At 40.8% G+C, this 16,279-nt stretch overlaps 2 protein-coding genes across 4 annotated transcripts in view; one reads left to right on the forward strand and one right to left on the reverse strand.

Annotated features, from left to right (window-relative positions):
- Window positions 1–3,684: 3,684 nt before the first annotated feature.
- On the reverse strand, window positions 3,685–6,637 carry LOC115379996 (ras-related protein Rab-17-like). The gene is made up of 5 exons (XM_030081002.1): window positions 6,115–6,637; window positions 5,584–5,735; window positions 5,241–5,366; window positions 4,925–5,018; window positions 3,685–4,496 (listed from the first exon to the last, which is right to left on the reverse strand). Exons 1-5 carry the CDS (start codon window positions 6,293–6,295, stop codon window positions 4,366–4,368), a joined length of 684 nt encoding a protein of 227 aa, XP_029936862.1. The 5' UTR covers window positions 6,296–6,637; the 3' UTR covers window positions 3,685–4,365.
- Window positions 6,638–8,550: 1,913 nt separating this feature from the next.
- Window positions 8,551–16,279, forward strand: part of lrrfip1a (leucine rich repeat (in FLII) interacting protein 1a) — a 48,699-nt gene continuing 40,970 nt past the window's right edge. For 2 of the 3 annotated variants that reach the window (XM_030081410.1, XM_030081411.1), the window contains exon 1: window positions 8,551–9,172. In XM_030081410.1, coding sequence (XP_029937270.1) covers window positions 9,083–9,172 — 90 coding nt within the window. In that variant the 5' untranslated portion in view covers window positions 8,551–9,082. The remainder of the gene's footprint in view (window positions 9,173–16,279) is intronic. The other variant, XM_030081412.1, reaches the window with a different exon arrangement.

The following is a 16,279-nucleotide window of genomic DNA, read 5'->3' on the forward strand; positions in this document are numbered from 1 at the left end:
TCGTAAATAAAGATCCATCCAGCAACTGTATTTCCCCATTGAATTTGTCAACTCTGTCGGTGCTGTATCTGCGAAATCTGACACTGACATTTGGTTCCAGGTAGACGAGCTGCAATGAGGGTGTGTGCAGTGCTCTGTGCCCTCCTATTATTGCTGAGTCATACCCTATGCAGACCTCACAGAGGGGGCACCATGGATATCAGAAGTACGTAATCCTGAACTGGCAACCTATTTTATCTGAATTCTTATCATTCCGTTTTCTTCAGATCATATTCTGCTTGGCTATTCTTTGCTACTGATGATACATATATAGTCGAGGGACATTCCTGCTTCTGAATACTGTTGGTTTGATCCCTGCAGCCCATACTATTGCATGTAATCTTGTGTAAAATGTTTTTTGCGTGTGTTTGTTGGTTTTTTCCACTAGATTCCTGTTGCTGTAGTATCACTGTGAATCTTTTCTATGCCATTCAAATTGTTTCATTCTCTTTCACTCCTTATCTCTGTCAAACCGTACTTGTAAATTAGTATGGATATACTAATTAGTACATTTGGAAACAGCATATAGTGAGAATGGCAATTTTAATTAGGGATAGTGAAGTGTTATCAGTCAGAATATTGTTCAGCTGAATTTCGGAAGTTGGAGTTATTGATTTATGGCCATAACTAAGGCTGCACTCATAGCTGGAACAGTCACACAATCATAAGAACTGCATGTAATCTGTTCTGTCTGTTCTTTCCATGTTTTATCACCCGTGTCATTCAGATCCAGACATCGATGCTTCCTGGTACACAGGCAGAGGAATCCGACCCGTGGGACGATTTGGTCGAAAAGTCATAGACATAGACACAGACACCAGACATAGACACCAGGCCTTCATCACACCCAGAGTTTACACACCGACCGCTAACACTGCCAGAGAGGTGTGGGTCACACAGTGAAGATGCTGTGATGGCTCATTTTCCATTTCCTTTTTTCTAGTGTTTACATGCTTTTTTGTTTATACTGTTGCTTGCTGCTGTACACTTAGTCAGCTACTTACCTATTTATTTGTTATGGTTTTAGTTGATTCATACTTATTTTGGCTGGCTTGTCTGAGTTTTAAAGCAAATTGTATGAAATATTTCCAAAAACAGTTTCGATTCACCTGGTGTGTTTGTTATCTTTGATGGAACATCAGATCTAAAAGTCCGTTAAGAAGACTGTATCGATTTTCCGTGGTGCAGAAATGTGAGCAAAGATTTGTAGATGTGTGTATCATATGTGTGAGTGAACAAAAAATGTCCATCTACATGAAAAATTAAACTCTATTAATGCAGTGTTGTGTTACTGTTTAGTCTTTTTGAATTGCCTTTTCCCCCAATACAACAACACAGTTTTAAACACAACTTTTACCTTCCAGTCAGTTTGCACACCAATTCAATTTCTATTTAACTGCACAGAATAAAAGCAGCAAATTGGTGGCCTTATCATTATAGACTTAGCATAATTGATCAGTTCATTATCCATTTATCTTATTAGTTTCACTGTTTTATTTCAAATGAATAGGATCACTCAGCGGGTTTGCTCACCATCTGCAAAAACTTTAACAGTGAAGTGGGGGTTGGTTTTGCAATGTTTTATATTCATAAGATTTATTTACTCACAATTACAACTTCTCTCTGTCTTTTCTTTCATTTCATTTTACTGCATTTCATCCACGTAGCATGAGGAGTTTCTGTGATCCGGTGAAGCATAGAAACCAAATGAGGACAAGCATTCCCTCTGGCCCTACAGAAGCTTGGTTTCAATCAGCAGTTTAAAGCCCATTTTCATTGACAATTCATAAGCCAAGGTCTCAGTAATGTTTTAAATCAGAAAGCAGTAAAACAGAGTACAAACTTGGAACCATCCACCAGAGAAAAACAGCTTGTGTATATTGAGGAGACGTGGGAGAATGGAAGAGAATAAACACTAGGAGAGATACAGAGGTGTGCAAATGGCAGATAACTGGACTTTTAGCAAAAGAAGTCACTTTATGCACGGACTTGAGTGGGCCGAATGCAAACATTAAGTGAGAAACTTGTGCAGCATACTTGACATTATGACAGCTGGGGCGCTTTAGATGTTTATGGAAGCACTGAGACTTAGTGTGATTTACAGCTGTGATTTTCATCCATGATTCATATAATTCAATGCCAAAATCTAGTCAGAAATGAGCACAGCAGTTTATTTTCCAACACATATTGACAATATAAGGGGTTTCACTCCAAAATCCTGTCTAACCTTTTAGAAAAATATTGTTACCTGATGTTCATTGCTCAATTTTTCAAAACCCAGTTCATTACATCATTTAAAATATTACAAAACCTGCTAACTACATTAAAATGGTTCAGATGCTGGAAATTTAAATGACATTCAGTAGCGAGTGTTACTGACATATTATCAATCATTATGTCAGGGTAACAGATGTCACATTTTTTCAGATGGTTAGATTAATGCACTTCAGATTCACGGGCATACATACAAGCACATGCATGCAGCAACAGCACATCTTGGTCCAACTAACTTGTGCAGCAGTACAAAAGCAGATTGGAGCTGTCGTTTTATAGACATTGCTCAGAGGCAGAGCTGCCCTGGAGGCAGAAATAATCTCCTTGATTAGATTTAACCTCAAAGAATAAAAGTTTTTCTGGCTACGTTCAGTTAGACTGAAGCCCAGTAAACACTGCTGCCAATTTGCGCAACTTGCTTGTCTCATCACAATGCCTGCCATTCCCTGGCAAATGTAGTTAACTGTGCTTAAAAACACAATGTTTTATCTGAGCCTTTTCTGACAAAAACTACAAGATTGTGATTGTCTTGTAATTGCAATTGTGTATGTGGGTGCCGCTAGATGTTTTTCCACGGTACTTTGTTTCATTGGTGTAAGATGGGTCCTTTCCGTGTTTATGGAAAACTCAGATAGCAGTTGAGCCACAAAGACACCAAATGGGGATGATCTTGGGTAAAATCCATTTTAAGTCCCCATGTTAAATTCCTATCCACCACAAAACTTGCTAAGACAATTGAATAATGGTGATTTATAACAGAGAAAAACTGTATCTTCTCCTGACCAAGCAATGGCACAATCTCTCTCCCAAAAAAAAAAAAAAAAAAATGTTTTCAGCTATCAGTCTCCTATAGAAAATAAATACTTTTAATTTCTCAGCAATAAATTCAGTGAAATAAAATGCCACAGTGTATACTTTAGTGCATGACTGTCCCCCTCCACTAACTGAGCGCACAGCAGATTTGTAGGTGGTGAAATAATACACCTGCACTGTAAGCCCTCTCAGTTGTGTACTAATTCCCACACATAGGCTATTTGTATTTTGGGGGATAGAAATAAAAATGAGAATTTTCCATGGTAAACTGAGATATATCTTCATGCTGGAAATGAAGTCATGTGACAACTTATATCACCTATTTGGAGCTGCCAAGAGCTTTAACCAAGAGTTGACAAAATTAGTAACACTGCTAAAAAGCCTAGTGCACTTTTTTAGTGAAAAGCAGCTTACCTAACTAACCTTCCATGTTCAAAATAGTCATAGCAAGCAAGCTATAGCCTCAAAAATCATGAATGCCCTGGTGATGAAAAAATGAAAGAAAGAAGTCATTGTCATTTATTTTTTTATTCCACAGAGCACTTTCTTCAACATTTAGCTGACATACGCTCTGAAAGCTGTGGCTCATTGCTTTCGCCCACTGAGATTTAGCTCAACCAATGAGATTACATCCACTTCCAGAGGAGCTTTGGCTCTCAAACATTAGTTGGCAACAGAGAGGGCCAGTTTGCCCCTCGGCCTCATAAACTCAGAATACATATATAATTTAGACTGTCATATGTTTTTTCTATCTCTGACAGCATCTCTATTGTCTAAGCTGGAGGAACACGCTCAGCCCTGCTTGGGGGGGAGCTCCGCTGAGTTTGATCACAAGCTAATAGTAGTGAGGCAGGAGATGCTGAATGAATTGGTTCAACATCTGGCATGAACAAAGACCAGGGGGGTTTATAGTCTGCTGGAGCTGTCCCTAAACTCACTGAGAAAAATCAATACCACTAGCACTGGATAGTCAACAAAGGTAAATGTTTTTGACAGGGTTGGACATGTGTTTGTTCCAGGAGTGTATTTATGCTGCTCCCCCTTGGCTCAAGGGATGTGGAGAGGAGTTCACTCTCAAATAGCATAGCATAGATAGATAGACAGAGCTTCACAAAACTGCTACTAAGTGTTGCCCAAGACTTGAGGACTTTCACTATGGCACCAGAGAGAGTCTTAACATCACCTGAAAGTCCTCTATTGGCAGAGGGAGACAGACAGAAAGACAGAAAGACAAAGAGCTCAGGGTCCAACTTTGCAGCAGGATGCAAAAGGGTTGAAAGTGTTAGTGCGATGCAGATCCACGAGCGTCGTCTCCTGCCACTCGGTCAGCCCCCCCGGTTGCTCTCCAATCGTCGTGTTCACTCTGTGGGCTGAACCGCGGGACCGTTACCAAGGAAACCACACGGCACCAGTACTCACACAGTTATAATGTCTCACACAAGACCACGCAGACATTCTGGACGGCAGGGGCTCGAGAAAAAGAAAACTGTCACACTGTATTTCTTGGCAAGAGACAGCATACCTTTAATTCTTACATAATACTATATAATAGGCACATGAGGGAAACTGTGCATAAAAAGGGGCTGAAACTTGAGCTCACCCACAACACCTCATCCACGACCCTAAATGTATTTGTTTACTTCATCAAGCATATTAAGGACAATATTTCATATTTCTCAATGTACTTGTTAATTTTAGGTTAGAGTACATTTGTTCCCTGTGTTTGTGTCTGCTGCCCTCTAGTGACAGACAGGTAACTTCCTTATAGTAACTTCTGCAAGCAATTTATAGTACTTACCTATCCCTATCAGCAGCTCTTTGACTTGATGCCCTGACAAGGCTGAGGTCTCCATAAAGAACAGACCCTTCTCAGTGGCTAGATCACGCCCGTCCTGCATGGGGACATCGAGAATGTGGGTGCTCATGGCAACAGATTTACATATAAATATAACTTGGTTTGCATGTAGTTTATAAGAGCTTGATGGGGAAGTTTGCATGATGTGCATGATGTTGTGGGTGTTTGTGCATGATGTTTTGTGTGTGTGTGTGTGTGTGTGTATGTGTGTGTGTGTGTGTGTGTGTGTGTGTGTGTGTGTGTGTGTGTGTGTGTGTACCTGCACTGACACTTGCCGTTTCCCAGCCAGATCTCCCTTGTTTCCTACCAGCCCTATCACAGTAGATCCTGGGGTGTACTGTTTCTCAAGCTCTTTGAGCCACACTTGGGCTCTGATGAATGTCTCCTATTGGCAATAACACACACAGAGGTACACCCACATCAGCAAAAATATTCTTTGGATGAACACACAAACACGAACATACAGCAAACACAAACATGCTCTTTCTGATATTAATACATTTTCTGTGTACAATTTCCATGTAGGTTAGGGTTAAAAGCATGTATGTTAATATATCTATCTATCTATGAATATCTATGTCCATAGTGTGCACTGCTTTTACCCGTTTACTGATATCGTAGACCAACAATGCAACATGGGCTCCTCTGTAGTATATTGGGGTCACGCTGTGGTACTTCTCCTGCCCCGCTGTATCCCATATCTCAAAGCGAAGGGTGACATCATCCAGATGCACCACCTGGGTCAGGTAGGCACCTGGTGGGTGGGATGGGAGGGGGGGGGGGGCAGCAAAGTGACACCAGAAGAGATGAAGGAGGTTTTCCTGTGTAGCTCAGCATATCACTTGTTAACACAAGGATCACATTTGTATTCTGTATTGTAAATCATATTTTGGGAAACTGGGCTGTTAACAGCACATTGGTAAATATGTATGAAATTGTCATTATAAAGTGTTTATGGAACAACAGCAAACAACAATGTAAAGAAATAAGATAGGAATGGAAGAGTACTTCTTGTGTTAAAGATGCAATTTCCATCACGTGAACATTTGATAGTTTTCAACAATAACACCATAATAGATGAATGCTAGCTGAATTGTGACTCACTGTGATATGTCACAGTGCAGTGTACTCACAGCCGACAGTGGGTGATGTGCTCCGGAGCTCTTCCTTGCTAAATCGCAGGGCCAGAGTTGACTTTCCCACTCCAGAACTTCCCAGTAGCACCATTTTCACCCGAAAGGTCCTGACCTGTCTTCTCAAAGAGCTGCTGTGGAGCCGAGCTCTCCCTGGTGACGCTGGGACCCTTTCATCCATTCAAACAAAAACGTATCTCCAGCAGAATAAGACAACTCCGATGGATGAGACAGAATTCTGCCGTCCAAATCTTGAAGAAGTAACAGCAAGTCCAACCTGATCAGAGGAGTTCCTGGTTGTAAGAAGCTCAAGACAGGTAACGGTTGTGCTCGCTTCCCATTCTTTCACAGAAAATAAAACTACAAGATCCAGTCAAAGTCCAGTCTTTACTGGTGAATTGCCACAAACGTGATTTCACTTCCTTGTTTACAACCCCATGACACCATAAAATGTTTGAGCCAACTATAAAGCAGGAATCAAACTCTTTACTACAGTTGGCATGCTCATCAGACCCGATGCTGCCTGTCTTCAAGAGTAGAAACTGTTGCATCTACAGGGAGGGCTTTTTAAGCCTTAGGCAAACGGAAAATAAAAGTGAAAGTTTGGTTTTCACAAAGTATTATTGGTTCCACTCTTTTTGACAGAGCTCTTCTATGTTGACTGCATGACTTATGAGCGTATATCGACTGAAGCTGTGGTCTGTTTGGGGAAATCACAGAGTAATACAAAGAGAACCACTTCCTCTCCTGACAACTGCACAGGTCCCTGCACTTTCAGAATTTGTGCTTGATCATTCACAGTAATGGTTTTAAAAATGTATTCAAATTACTCACACACACACACACACACACACACACACACACACACACACACACACACACACACAAATGACCAGTCACTGTTATCAGTGTACTTGTATGATACATAGGCTATATACAAATCTATTCAATGTTGCCTGGGCATGAATGTACATACAAAAACATGAGATACTGTAGCAAAGAATGAAATAAAGGATGAATAATCTCTGAGACAAAAACTGAGAAGAAAAGTTTTCAGCTGGGATATTTTTCCCTGAGGACTGTCGTCTGCCAGATTGGCCTAATACAGTCGCATTCAGTCTCTGTTGCCTTAAGTAAAGAATACGATATCCTTGCATGACACCAAGTCAACACATGAGGGCGACATTGCTATATTAGCCATGTCTCAAAGGTAGATCTACTAGGTAATTACTAAGGCAGCAGTAATTATCTGAAGGCTGTGGGACTACGCAGCATCAGCTGAGTAACTGGGTGCATCATACCTGCAAGTCATCACCACTCTACTAGTCATCCTGCCTTTGAGTTTCTCCACAGAAAGGATAAATTAAATGAAAATAGTAAAATAAAAGTAAAAAATACTGAGAATAAAAGTATTGTAGATTAGCATAAGTCAACTCTTCATCAATGATCTGTCACTTCACAGCTTTTACCAAAGTTGTGAATATGGACAAAAGTTTTCCCATAGGGTCTTGTGATAATGGACCAGCTACTTTAAGCATCATGTATGGAATTTGAAATGATATAATGCATATTATACTGACTACAAAACACACCTACTCTGAGCCCCTGCAGGCCCTTATAATTGCTATTGCTTTGATCTAGGCTGGCAAAATTAAAGCCTTGCAACATCGCACCTTGTCTATGCCTTTAAGAAGCCTAGGCCTGTTTTTAGAGCTCGCTGGTCATCATTAAAAATAGCAGAGGGGGTGTGAGAGAGTGCGATAGCTCCGGCAATGTGGTTACTGGCTTGAAACTGAGCCCCTGAACGTGTATATGTATAGAGCCCCCGTCCTGGAGTGTTGCTGCCTTCAAATGCCCCTCGTAAACTCCCCCTTCCGTCTCTCCGGGGTCCTAAGGGCTATGACCGGATGATGATGGGTGTTTTTTGTTTTGGTGTCACACAGGGACAGAATAAAGAAGAAAAATGTGCACCGGGCATGTGGGCTAAGTGATGTTCTCAACAATAGAAGCGTCATCAAGTGGCTGCTGTCTTGAGGAAATGTCTCAGCTTTCAGCATGTCCACTTTTCCTACACCCACTTCCTGTGAACACAAGAAGTGTTAAAAGTTTGAAAAATCATGCGAGGAATTAGAGGTTATCGATGTTTTTAGGTATCCCTGCAAAATCATACAAAAAAATAATTCACGGGCCCACAGTTGTTGTAGAACTCAAAAGTAGGCTATGTAAGGAAAATGTGTGATAACTTCGGGTTAACAAAGAGCGAAAATAGAGAGATACAATAATGATAATTATCTCAGCTACTTGGCTATTATAGAAAATTGTGATTTTTCTAGTTATATCTATCAGTTTAATAAGTCATTCACTTGCGCGACATTTATTAACCCATACATCCGACGGTGCTTGAAGGCATCATGATTGAGTACAAGCTTTCAACTTTTTTAGTCTTGACAGGTCCAAATCTGCTGCTGCGAGTCAGGTGGAGGTGACGCCGTCGCCCCATTCAACACGAGAACTTTACTGGACATTTTAATGAAAAAGTTATGTTACTTTAACAGCTGGTTACTTGGTGTTTGAAGAGTGACAGATAGGTCATTTAAAAGTTTATAGCGTAAAGCTACAGCGGACGACTTGTAAGGAACGAGTTTTGTCAGGAAACGCACAGGGCGCACATGGTACAGATGCTGCCAGTCACACTGCGGTAGTTTGACACACACTTGCGACAAATTTGCGAGTTGTGCGTCGACACAAAAACACAGGAAGAAGTCTAAAAACGGATGTGTGACAATGACCCATGCCGTGAGTACGGTCAGCAGTGGGGTTTCTGCTCTGTTGGGCTGCAGTTTGACATTTTAGCAACACATGCTTCCTGCTAGGGGCGTCTTTGGCGGCCACTGCTCTTTTTGGATTATTTGTTGCACTGTTGGACCAGTAGAGTAAAAAAGCGTGATTGGACAAGTATTGTGAAGACATGGGGACTCAGGGCACAGGACGGAAAAGAAATCCCAATAAGGAGAGGTCGACGGCCGAGGATGATGCCCTAAATCTCATAGCGAGAGAGGTAAGTGGAGAACAGAAAGAACTGTTGATTTACTCTTTATTGACTGATTCACTGACAAAACCCACAGGAGTCCGTGAGCTCCTGAATGGGCTCTCCTCCTCATCTTCATCCTCTCAGGAGAAAATACCGCCTGTAACGCCCCCTACCTGCTAAGATGTGGCCCCAAAGTCCACATGTTGTATCAGATTTAGACAGAAATGGCTTCTGGAAGGCTGATCCCCATACTTTTGTTGAGATCAATAGCTGGTATTCACAATCTTTAAAATGTTCAATTTTCCATTTTTACATACCAAAAAAAAAAAAAAAAAAAAAAAAAAAAAAAAAAAACATGTATTCATAAATATATCATTTCAGTTTTGGAAACAATTTTTAACCACCATGACATAAAATTCTCCATTTTCAGCCCAGACTGTTTAAATTTAATTTTAGGGTTAGCAGCTCTGTAAAGAAAGGAAACACACCACACCTTTTCAATGGCAGTGAATATCTGGGATATGTTACCATCTTTACATGAATGATTAATTTACAAAAGATATGAGTGAATAATGAATTGTGGGAAAAAAAAAAAAAAAAAAAAAAAAAAAAAACAGTGGCCAGCAGGTATTTAACCAAAGACTGCCCAGTATCTATCATTGTCTTGGAAAACTGGTATTCTTCTCTAATCTGTCACATTTATTATCATAATCTTCAAGACAATATTGCAAAACTGGCATAACATAAGTGTATTCTATTCATTGAACTTTGTGATTAATTGGATTCTGATTAAATATTTCTTACTGCTGCAGGCTCCATGGAAAACCGAGTGATGTCAACTCTTGGTTTCTGGCCCACTGCTAACAGAAATAGTTTAATGTATCAACCAATCAGTCTTTCATGTGCTAACCTGCATGATAGCCTTTATTACAGCTCAACAGTGCAGGATTGGAGTTGGCAGCAGGCGCAGGCAGTTGCCTCTGACAGGTGCTGAAGTCGTGTTGTGACTAGTTCAATGGAACCAGCACCCGTCCTAATCTCTTTATGTTGGGTCCTGCAATGTTTGATTTCCCAACAATCCCCAATTCCTATAATTAAACACTATTATGATGAGCCTGGTGGAGGGTAAATGGATGTTTTGCAGTAAGAATAATGTCTAGTGTTTCTGTAGATCCCTGGTTACCCGACTTGAGATGTGATGCCATGGACTTTGAAATGATAAGGTTTTAGAGTGTTCCTCTTATCTTCTGTGTGAGGTGTGACCTCGCTGACATCTGCTCCTGTAAGAGTGATGTCTTGCATGACGTTCAACCCTCCCAAGAGATGGTGTTGAATCTGTTGCTTATCTTAAAGGGTGAAATCATCTGTGTTTGTGAAAAGTTAAGCTGTTAAAGTGAGATGGCATGTTTTTCCAGTGCAAACAGAAGATGTTGGGTGGAGATTGTTGGTCAGCAGAGAAGCAAAATCAAAAATCACCAAGGTGCACTTTGATGACAAAACATGAGAAAGCCTTTACTGAATGGGCTACATACCTATATATGTGCATGTAGACGTGAAGCGCATTCATTTATGGCTTTTGGATGCTTTGGTAAGAAAATGTGCCATGGTGATTTTTGTTTTTGGCTTCTTTCATCAAAAACAAGCCAACCTCTCTTGTTTGCTTGAGATATGCTCTTGGAACCAAGGAGCAGCTTTCTGGACACCAAGAAAAGTATTTGACTTCCCGAACTTGGATTTTCAGTTTATTCTGCTTGCTAAATTGTGGGTACAACTAGTTTGAGTGTGGTGAGGATGCACAGGAAGCTGAACTTAACCATCATAGTCATTGCGCTACATCACACCAGCAGTGAAAAGGAGGAAGTTTGGTCTGTGCAACCCTAACCCGGATGTTTAATAGAATTTGCATATCACATTTCACACATACACACACACACAGTGGCTGTCTTTTAGCTACTAGCTGTGAACAGGCTCTCTACCACTGCCACAGTCTGCAGAGGTTGGCTATTTAAATATTATCTACTTTCAAGTGCTTAGATGACTATTTGCACTCCAGTAGCTGGCCTGAGGTTGCACATTCCTGGAGCTGGTCATTGTTCCTTGCTATAGTCTATTTGCACCGGTTGGAATGTTCCCTGGATAATGTTTGCAGAGATAACTTTGACAGATAATCATTTCGTAACTGTCCAGCAGTAGTAGATACACAGTCTCTTTTAAAGAAGTTTTCCTCTGAGGGCTGAGTCCTTTGGTCTGTTTGCAGTTTGGTGCAACTTGTCAACAATAAAACCTTTTTTCATGGTTGGTTTGCTGCTTAATCTGAGAAGCAAAGAGAAATCCTGTGCCTTTAAGTGGCGGCGGGGTCAAGTCCCTCACTGGCAGTCCTCTGACAGGATGGTATGTCAGCCCTGATGAGCTGGCCCATTCTGCAAAAGAGTTTTAAAAATAGACGGTCCTGAAAGATCAGCTGTTACTGCACCCTGATTTCAGACTGGACCCATGGGTGGGGGATGGGGACGGGGGGATGGATTATTGCTCGCTCACCGGCCATCCTGCCAACTTGAAAAAGTAGAAATGGCAAGGTGCTGGATAATTGGCAGATTTAATTGGTGTAGTTATGACAAGTTTAATATAAAGGGTTGGGGATGCTGGCATTTTGAGCTGCTGAGGAGGTGGTCCATCACTATCATGTTGCTGGGCACTTCTTTACTCCCCCAGTATTGCAGAGTTCAGGGAAACTGTCAGTAGTGACTTAGCTGGGACCAAATGGAAGAAGACCACACACTAGGAAAGAATTTCAGCACTGCAATCTAGAGAGCTTGTAATTCTGTACTTTTGGGAGTTGTTTCATACTTCTGCCAAACATTTTGAATCTTGTTATAAACATCAATGTGTAGTACATGTGTAGTTCTTGAGCGTCACTTGTCCTAATAAGATAGGAATGTGAGAAGTCTGGCAAGGATGTGATCGCAGTTAAGTAGATCATAGCGTAATAAGATTCATTGTAGAGCGTATGAATCAGAATGGTGTCGACAAGTGTAAATTATTTACTAGTCTACCTGTTAAGCCACTTCAGAACCAGTGCCTTGACTTGGATGGAGAAAAACATGTCTTCCCCAAGAGCGAGTTTATCTGACCTCTTGACGCCATGACAGAATGTATTCACCAACCTAACTGTTGCATTATTGATATAGTCCCATTGTGTAGAATCATGTTTTCTCTTTGTGATAGCTGCAGGCAGTAAAAGGAGATTACAGTCAATTCAGAATAATGTCACAGAGAGTTTAGCATGCTGTACAACATATGAAGTTGTCATTTTAGGCGATGTGATACAGTTTAAATATACTATACTGTACATTGATGTCAAACCAAATACACACCGTCTGAGTGAACCACAGCTGAATTATTTCTCCTTGATACAAAACTGAAGCGGTTACAAATTTGCATAAAGTTGTGTATGGTTTAACGGACGTATGAACAAGAAAAGCAGGTGTGTTTACGCACACTGTCTCTTTCAGCAAGCATTTACATCTTAAAACTTCGCGTGAGAAATTTGTCTTTTGTCTTTGTCTCTGCCCCGCTTATGCAGATGAGAAAATACACAAGAATATCAAAATATGTCATGCTGCAGGTTGAATGCTCATATTATACAAGGCAATTAATGAAGTTTTTTTCTCTGTTTCCATGATCAAAGACACTCTGTTAACTCTTTGGCAGTAAAGAACTTTAACCATAAACCATAAATCTGTACAAATATCCAAAAACATTTTGGTCCTCATGCAGAGAAGTGTAGAGTGTAGAGTGAATTAACACGATTAATAGCACAAGCTTTAACCTCATATTCTTCTGTTGAACAGATTATTTGGAGGATAATCTCGTTGTTTCATCTGGCTTCAATTTAATTTAGGTTGTGGACAATTGGGCGACATTAGTCCAGCTGAGGTGTTTGAAAGCAAAGCATCCTGTTGACAGATTGCAAGGCTGCTGCTGTGAATCTAACAGCTGAATCCATTTCTAGGGATTGAGCGATTAATATGGGTAGAGAGATTTGGCTCATGATGTCACTAGATAAAAGAGTATAAATAACATCTGTGGGGGCAATTGCTATGTGAGTTCATAGTTTATGCCTGAGTTTTCCTGTTGCTCTGACGTCAAGTGTGTTGTTTGTCAAAATGGGTAAGAGGAGCTTTTTGTATCATGTTCTCAAAGATACTGTGAACATCTCCTGGTTAAAATAACCCATATTAACTGGGTTTATGCCCGTCCATGTGCCCTGATCCTGACATGTGCAAAGAATTGTGAAGCTGTTTTGATGAACACACATTCAGTAGGGAGCAGGTTGTTGTGTGTTGACACTGGAGCTGGACTTGGAGCTGGTATTAATCCATGGTCTTGTTTGTCAAACATTCAGATATGACATTCACCCTGGTGAGCTGGCCAACTGCTACTGTTAGCATTCAAATGATTTACCAAGCAGCTGATCATGAAGCTCAACCTTTGAGCATTCAAGAGTAGAATATGGTGAAAATTCTCCTGTAGGGGTATTACTTTGTAGTGTTTCAGTCCTTCACTAGCTATGCTCGGGCTTCCTCTGAATGTGCAAATGTTGACAATTATCTGTTATTATCATCCATATGATAAGTACCATTTGCTAGATATTTTAATCTAATGTTGTTTACAGTGGCATGGGTGCATACAGTTTTATTAGAAGTTTTGCAATTGTGCTGCAAATTTTCTAGCATCCACATCTGTTGCCATCAAGGTCCAGTGCAGAATTGTATGTGTGTGCAGGAAATGGTTAAATGTAAGACAGCTGGAGTCAAAGAGAAAAACCTGGAAAAAAATTCTTTTGGTTTTGGGTGTAGCTCAATTTAGTAAGTTTTAAGTAAAAGGGAATAGTTTGACAGATATAGACAGAACATATAGGCCATGTTTTCCACGAGACAGATGGTTAACTAGTTAGAATGAATATGTGACATCACAGTTTGGTATCAATTATTTTAATAATGATGACAGCCCAGGAATTTGGCCTGACAGTCATTTAGTCAGAAGCAATATGTATTGAACCAAAAAATCAGCCCCAGCGTAATGTATCAGTATATTTCCAGTTGAGCGTGCTGGAGAGTATACACTTGGCCTGTAAAAGTTGTTATATTTAACTTGACAGTGTTCTTGCTGAATATGGGCAAGTTATTGAAGTTTCATTCCAACATGAGATGCATGCCATTTGAATAATGTAATGCTTACTCTTATCCAATGAGTGACAGAGAACATTTAAAAAGTTCTTAAAATTGTTTTGTCAAATTCAAGGTGTAGAAGCTGTTAACCGTGGGTCTTTTATATTTTATTATGAATAAACATATATCCTAGTAAAACTGTAAGAAAAAAATCTTTACATTATAACTCATGACTGTTATGCTTGGGATTAGAAGTCTCCAGTTTGTCGTTTGAATTTGATCCAAATCTCATCACAGTGACCCTCTTTTCTCTTTTTGGCTGTGCTGTGATACATTTTATAATGTAAAGTGTGTTCTCTATTGAACATTTGTGGTCACCCACAGTCAGAGACTAGAGATGAGGTGCCCTTAACAAATGCACCCATTCTGGTTTGGGACACACATCACCAGTGTACTGTGAAAATAAAATGGATGTAAAATTCACACATCAGCCATCACCCATTTATTGCCAGTGATGCAAGTTGACTGTATATCACAAATGAAAGTGGTTCAGAAAAGTTAATTTCTGTCAGTTGCATTCATCTGGACTCATTCAGTCCATGTCGGTCAATAAAGTAGGATAGGAGGACAGCCGGGCTCCACTGATAACTTTCAGGACACTGTTCAGCGCCTGCAGGGGTTTGAGGTTGAAAATCTTTACAAGTTGTTGGTGTCTTAAACAGAGTCATGGTGTGTCTGTGCGGCTCTGTGCACCAGCAGTCAGTGGCTCCTCAGAATTTTGCTGATAGTCTGTTTTGTCTGTGTGAGTTTGAGGAAACAATGTAAGCTGGGGATTAAATTGCAGGTTGGCGTTAGGTGACAGTCAGAAGCTCAGTGAAGCGTTGAGGAGAATCAAGTGTTTAAAGAGGATTAGTCTGGGGCTCGACAGTGAGGAAGGGGAAGTCCACCGCACCACTCCCCTTTCAGTCTCACTCTGTCATCTAGGGAAAGAGCTAGAAAGCCACCTTGCAGTCACAGTCATGTTAATCTTTAATGCAGGGGACAAGCAAGACACACAGTCCAGTCATGGCCAGTGGTAAAAATATGCACCCTCACACATTGTATTTATACTGTTTTCTGTCTGTTTTCCTTTCCACACTAACTGTAAACACTTGATTTGCTATATACACATATCAGCATAATGCTTCTGAAGTGCCCAGCGTTTGCAAATTCATTTAGCTCAGTCAGGTAGACCGGAGTTTGGCTGAAACACGTTGATATTTTCCAGCCAACACCCATTACACCCTCAAGTACAAACATTAATAATCTAAACAAACTGTCTTGTATTTCCTGATATGTGTGTATACACAAACCATTGGCTTCAGTTTGCCTGGTCTGCCCTGATGCTTTAACAAGGCAAGTCTCCTTAAAAGGAAGTGCAGGCCCTGTGTGTGTTGGCTTCCTCTTGATGACATCATCACACGCATGGCCCGTGCAGATTGTTATCACAAACTCCTTCCTGTTTATTCACCACTGTTGCACTCTTTCCAATGCCTGGGGAACAGTGCTGGGTGGATGTTGGCGGGGATTTGGTAGGACCAGCACACCAGGTGCTGGTACAGAAAGACATAGGTCGATAACACTCCCAGCAGCAGGGAACAAAGGAAAACAGATAGTCAGTTATTCAAGATGTGATTATTATGATTCAGGATTTTCAAGATATTCCCATGTTTTGCCAGTCATACCCAAAGGTTGCCCCACTTTACGTATCACTGCCCACTCAGAGATGAGACACCAAAGAATCAGTGATTAGTGCTTCTCAATTTTTGCCACTATTTGAACATTTTGAGAAGTTCACCTCCCTCCCCCGCAGCTCTCAAAGGGGAGGGGGGCATTTCAGCGGCATGTCCCGCTGGCTGAAACACTGCTTTAGATGGGAGTGCAGGTTCCTCGCTCTTCACTGCAAGCCAAGACATGTCAAGAG

Source organism: Myripristis murdjan, chromosome 21 (assembly GCF_902150065.1).
Source record: "Myripristis murdjan chromosome 21, fMyrMur1.1, whole genome shotgun sequence".
Classification (NCBI taxonomy): Eukaryota; Metazoa; Chordata; class Actinopteri; order Holocentriformes; family Holocentridae; genus Myripristis; species Myripristis murdjan.

What these genes read in the sequence shown, in the direction of transcription:
- LOC115379996 (XM_030081002.1), bottom strand. Translation starts at nt 6,295, where the DNA reads ATGGATGAAAGGGTCCCAGCGTCACCAGGGAGAGCTCGGCTCCACAGC. An exon ending in CACATCACCCACTGTCGGCT is followed by an intron (nt 5,736 to 6,114) that starts GTGAGTACACTG and finishes CCCACCCACCAG; the next exon opens with GTGCCTACCTGACCCAGGTG. An exon ending in AACGGCAAGTGTCAGTGCAG is followed by an intron (nt 5,019 to 5,240) that starts GTACACACACAC and finishes GTCCCCATGCAG; the next exon opens with GACGGGCGTGATCTAGCCAC.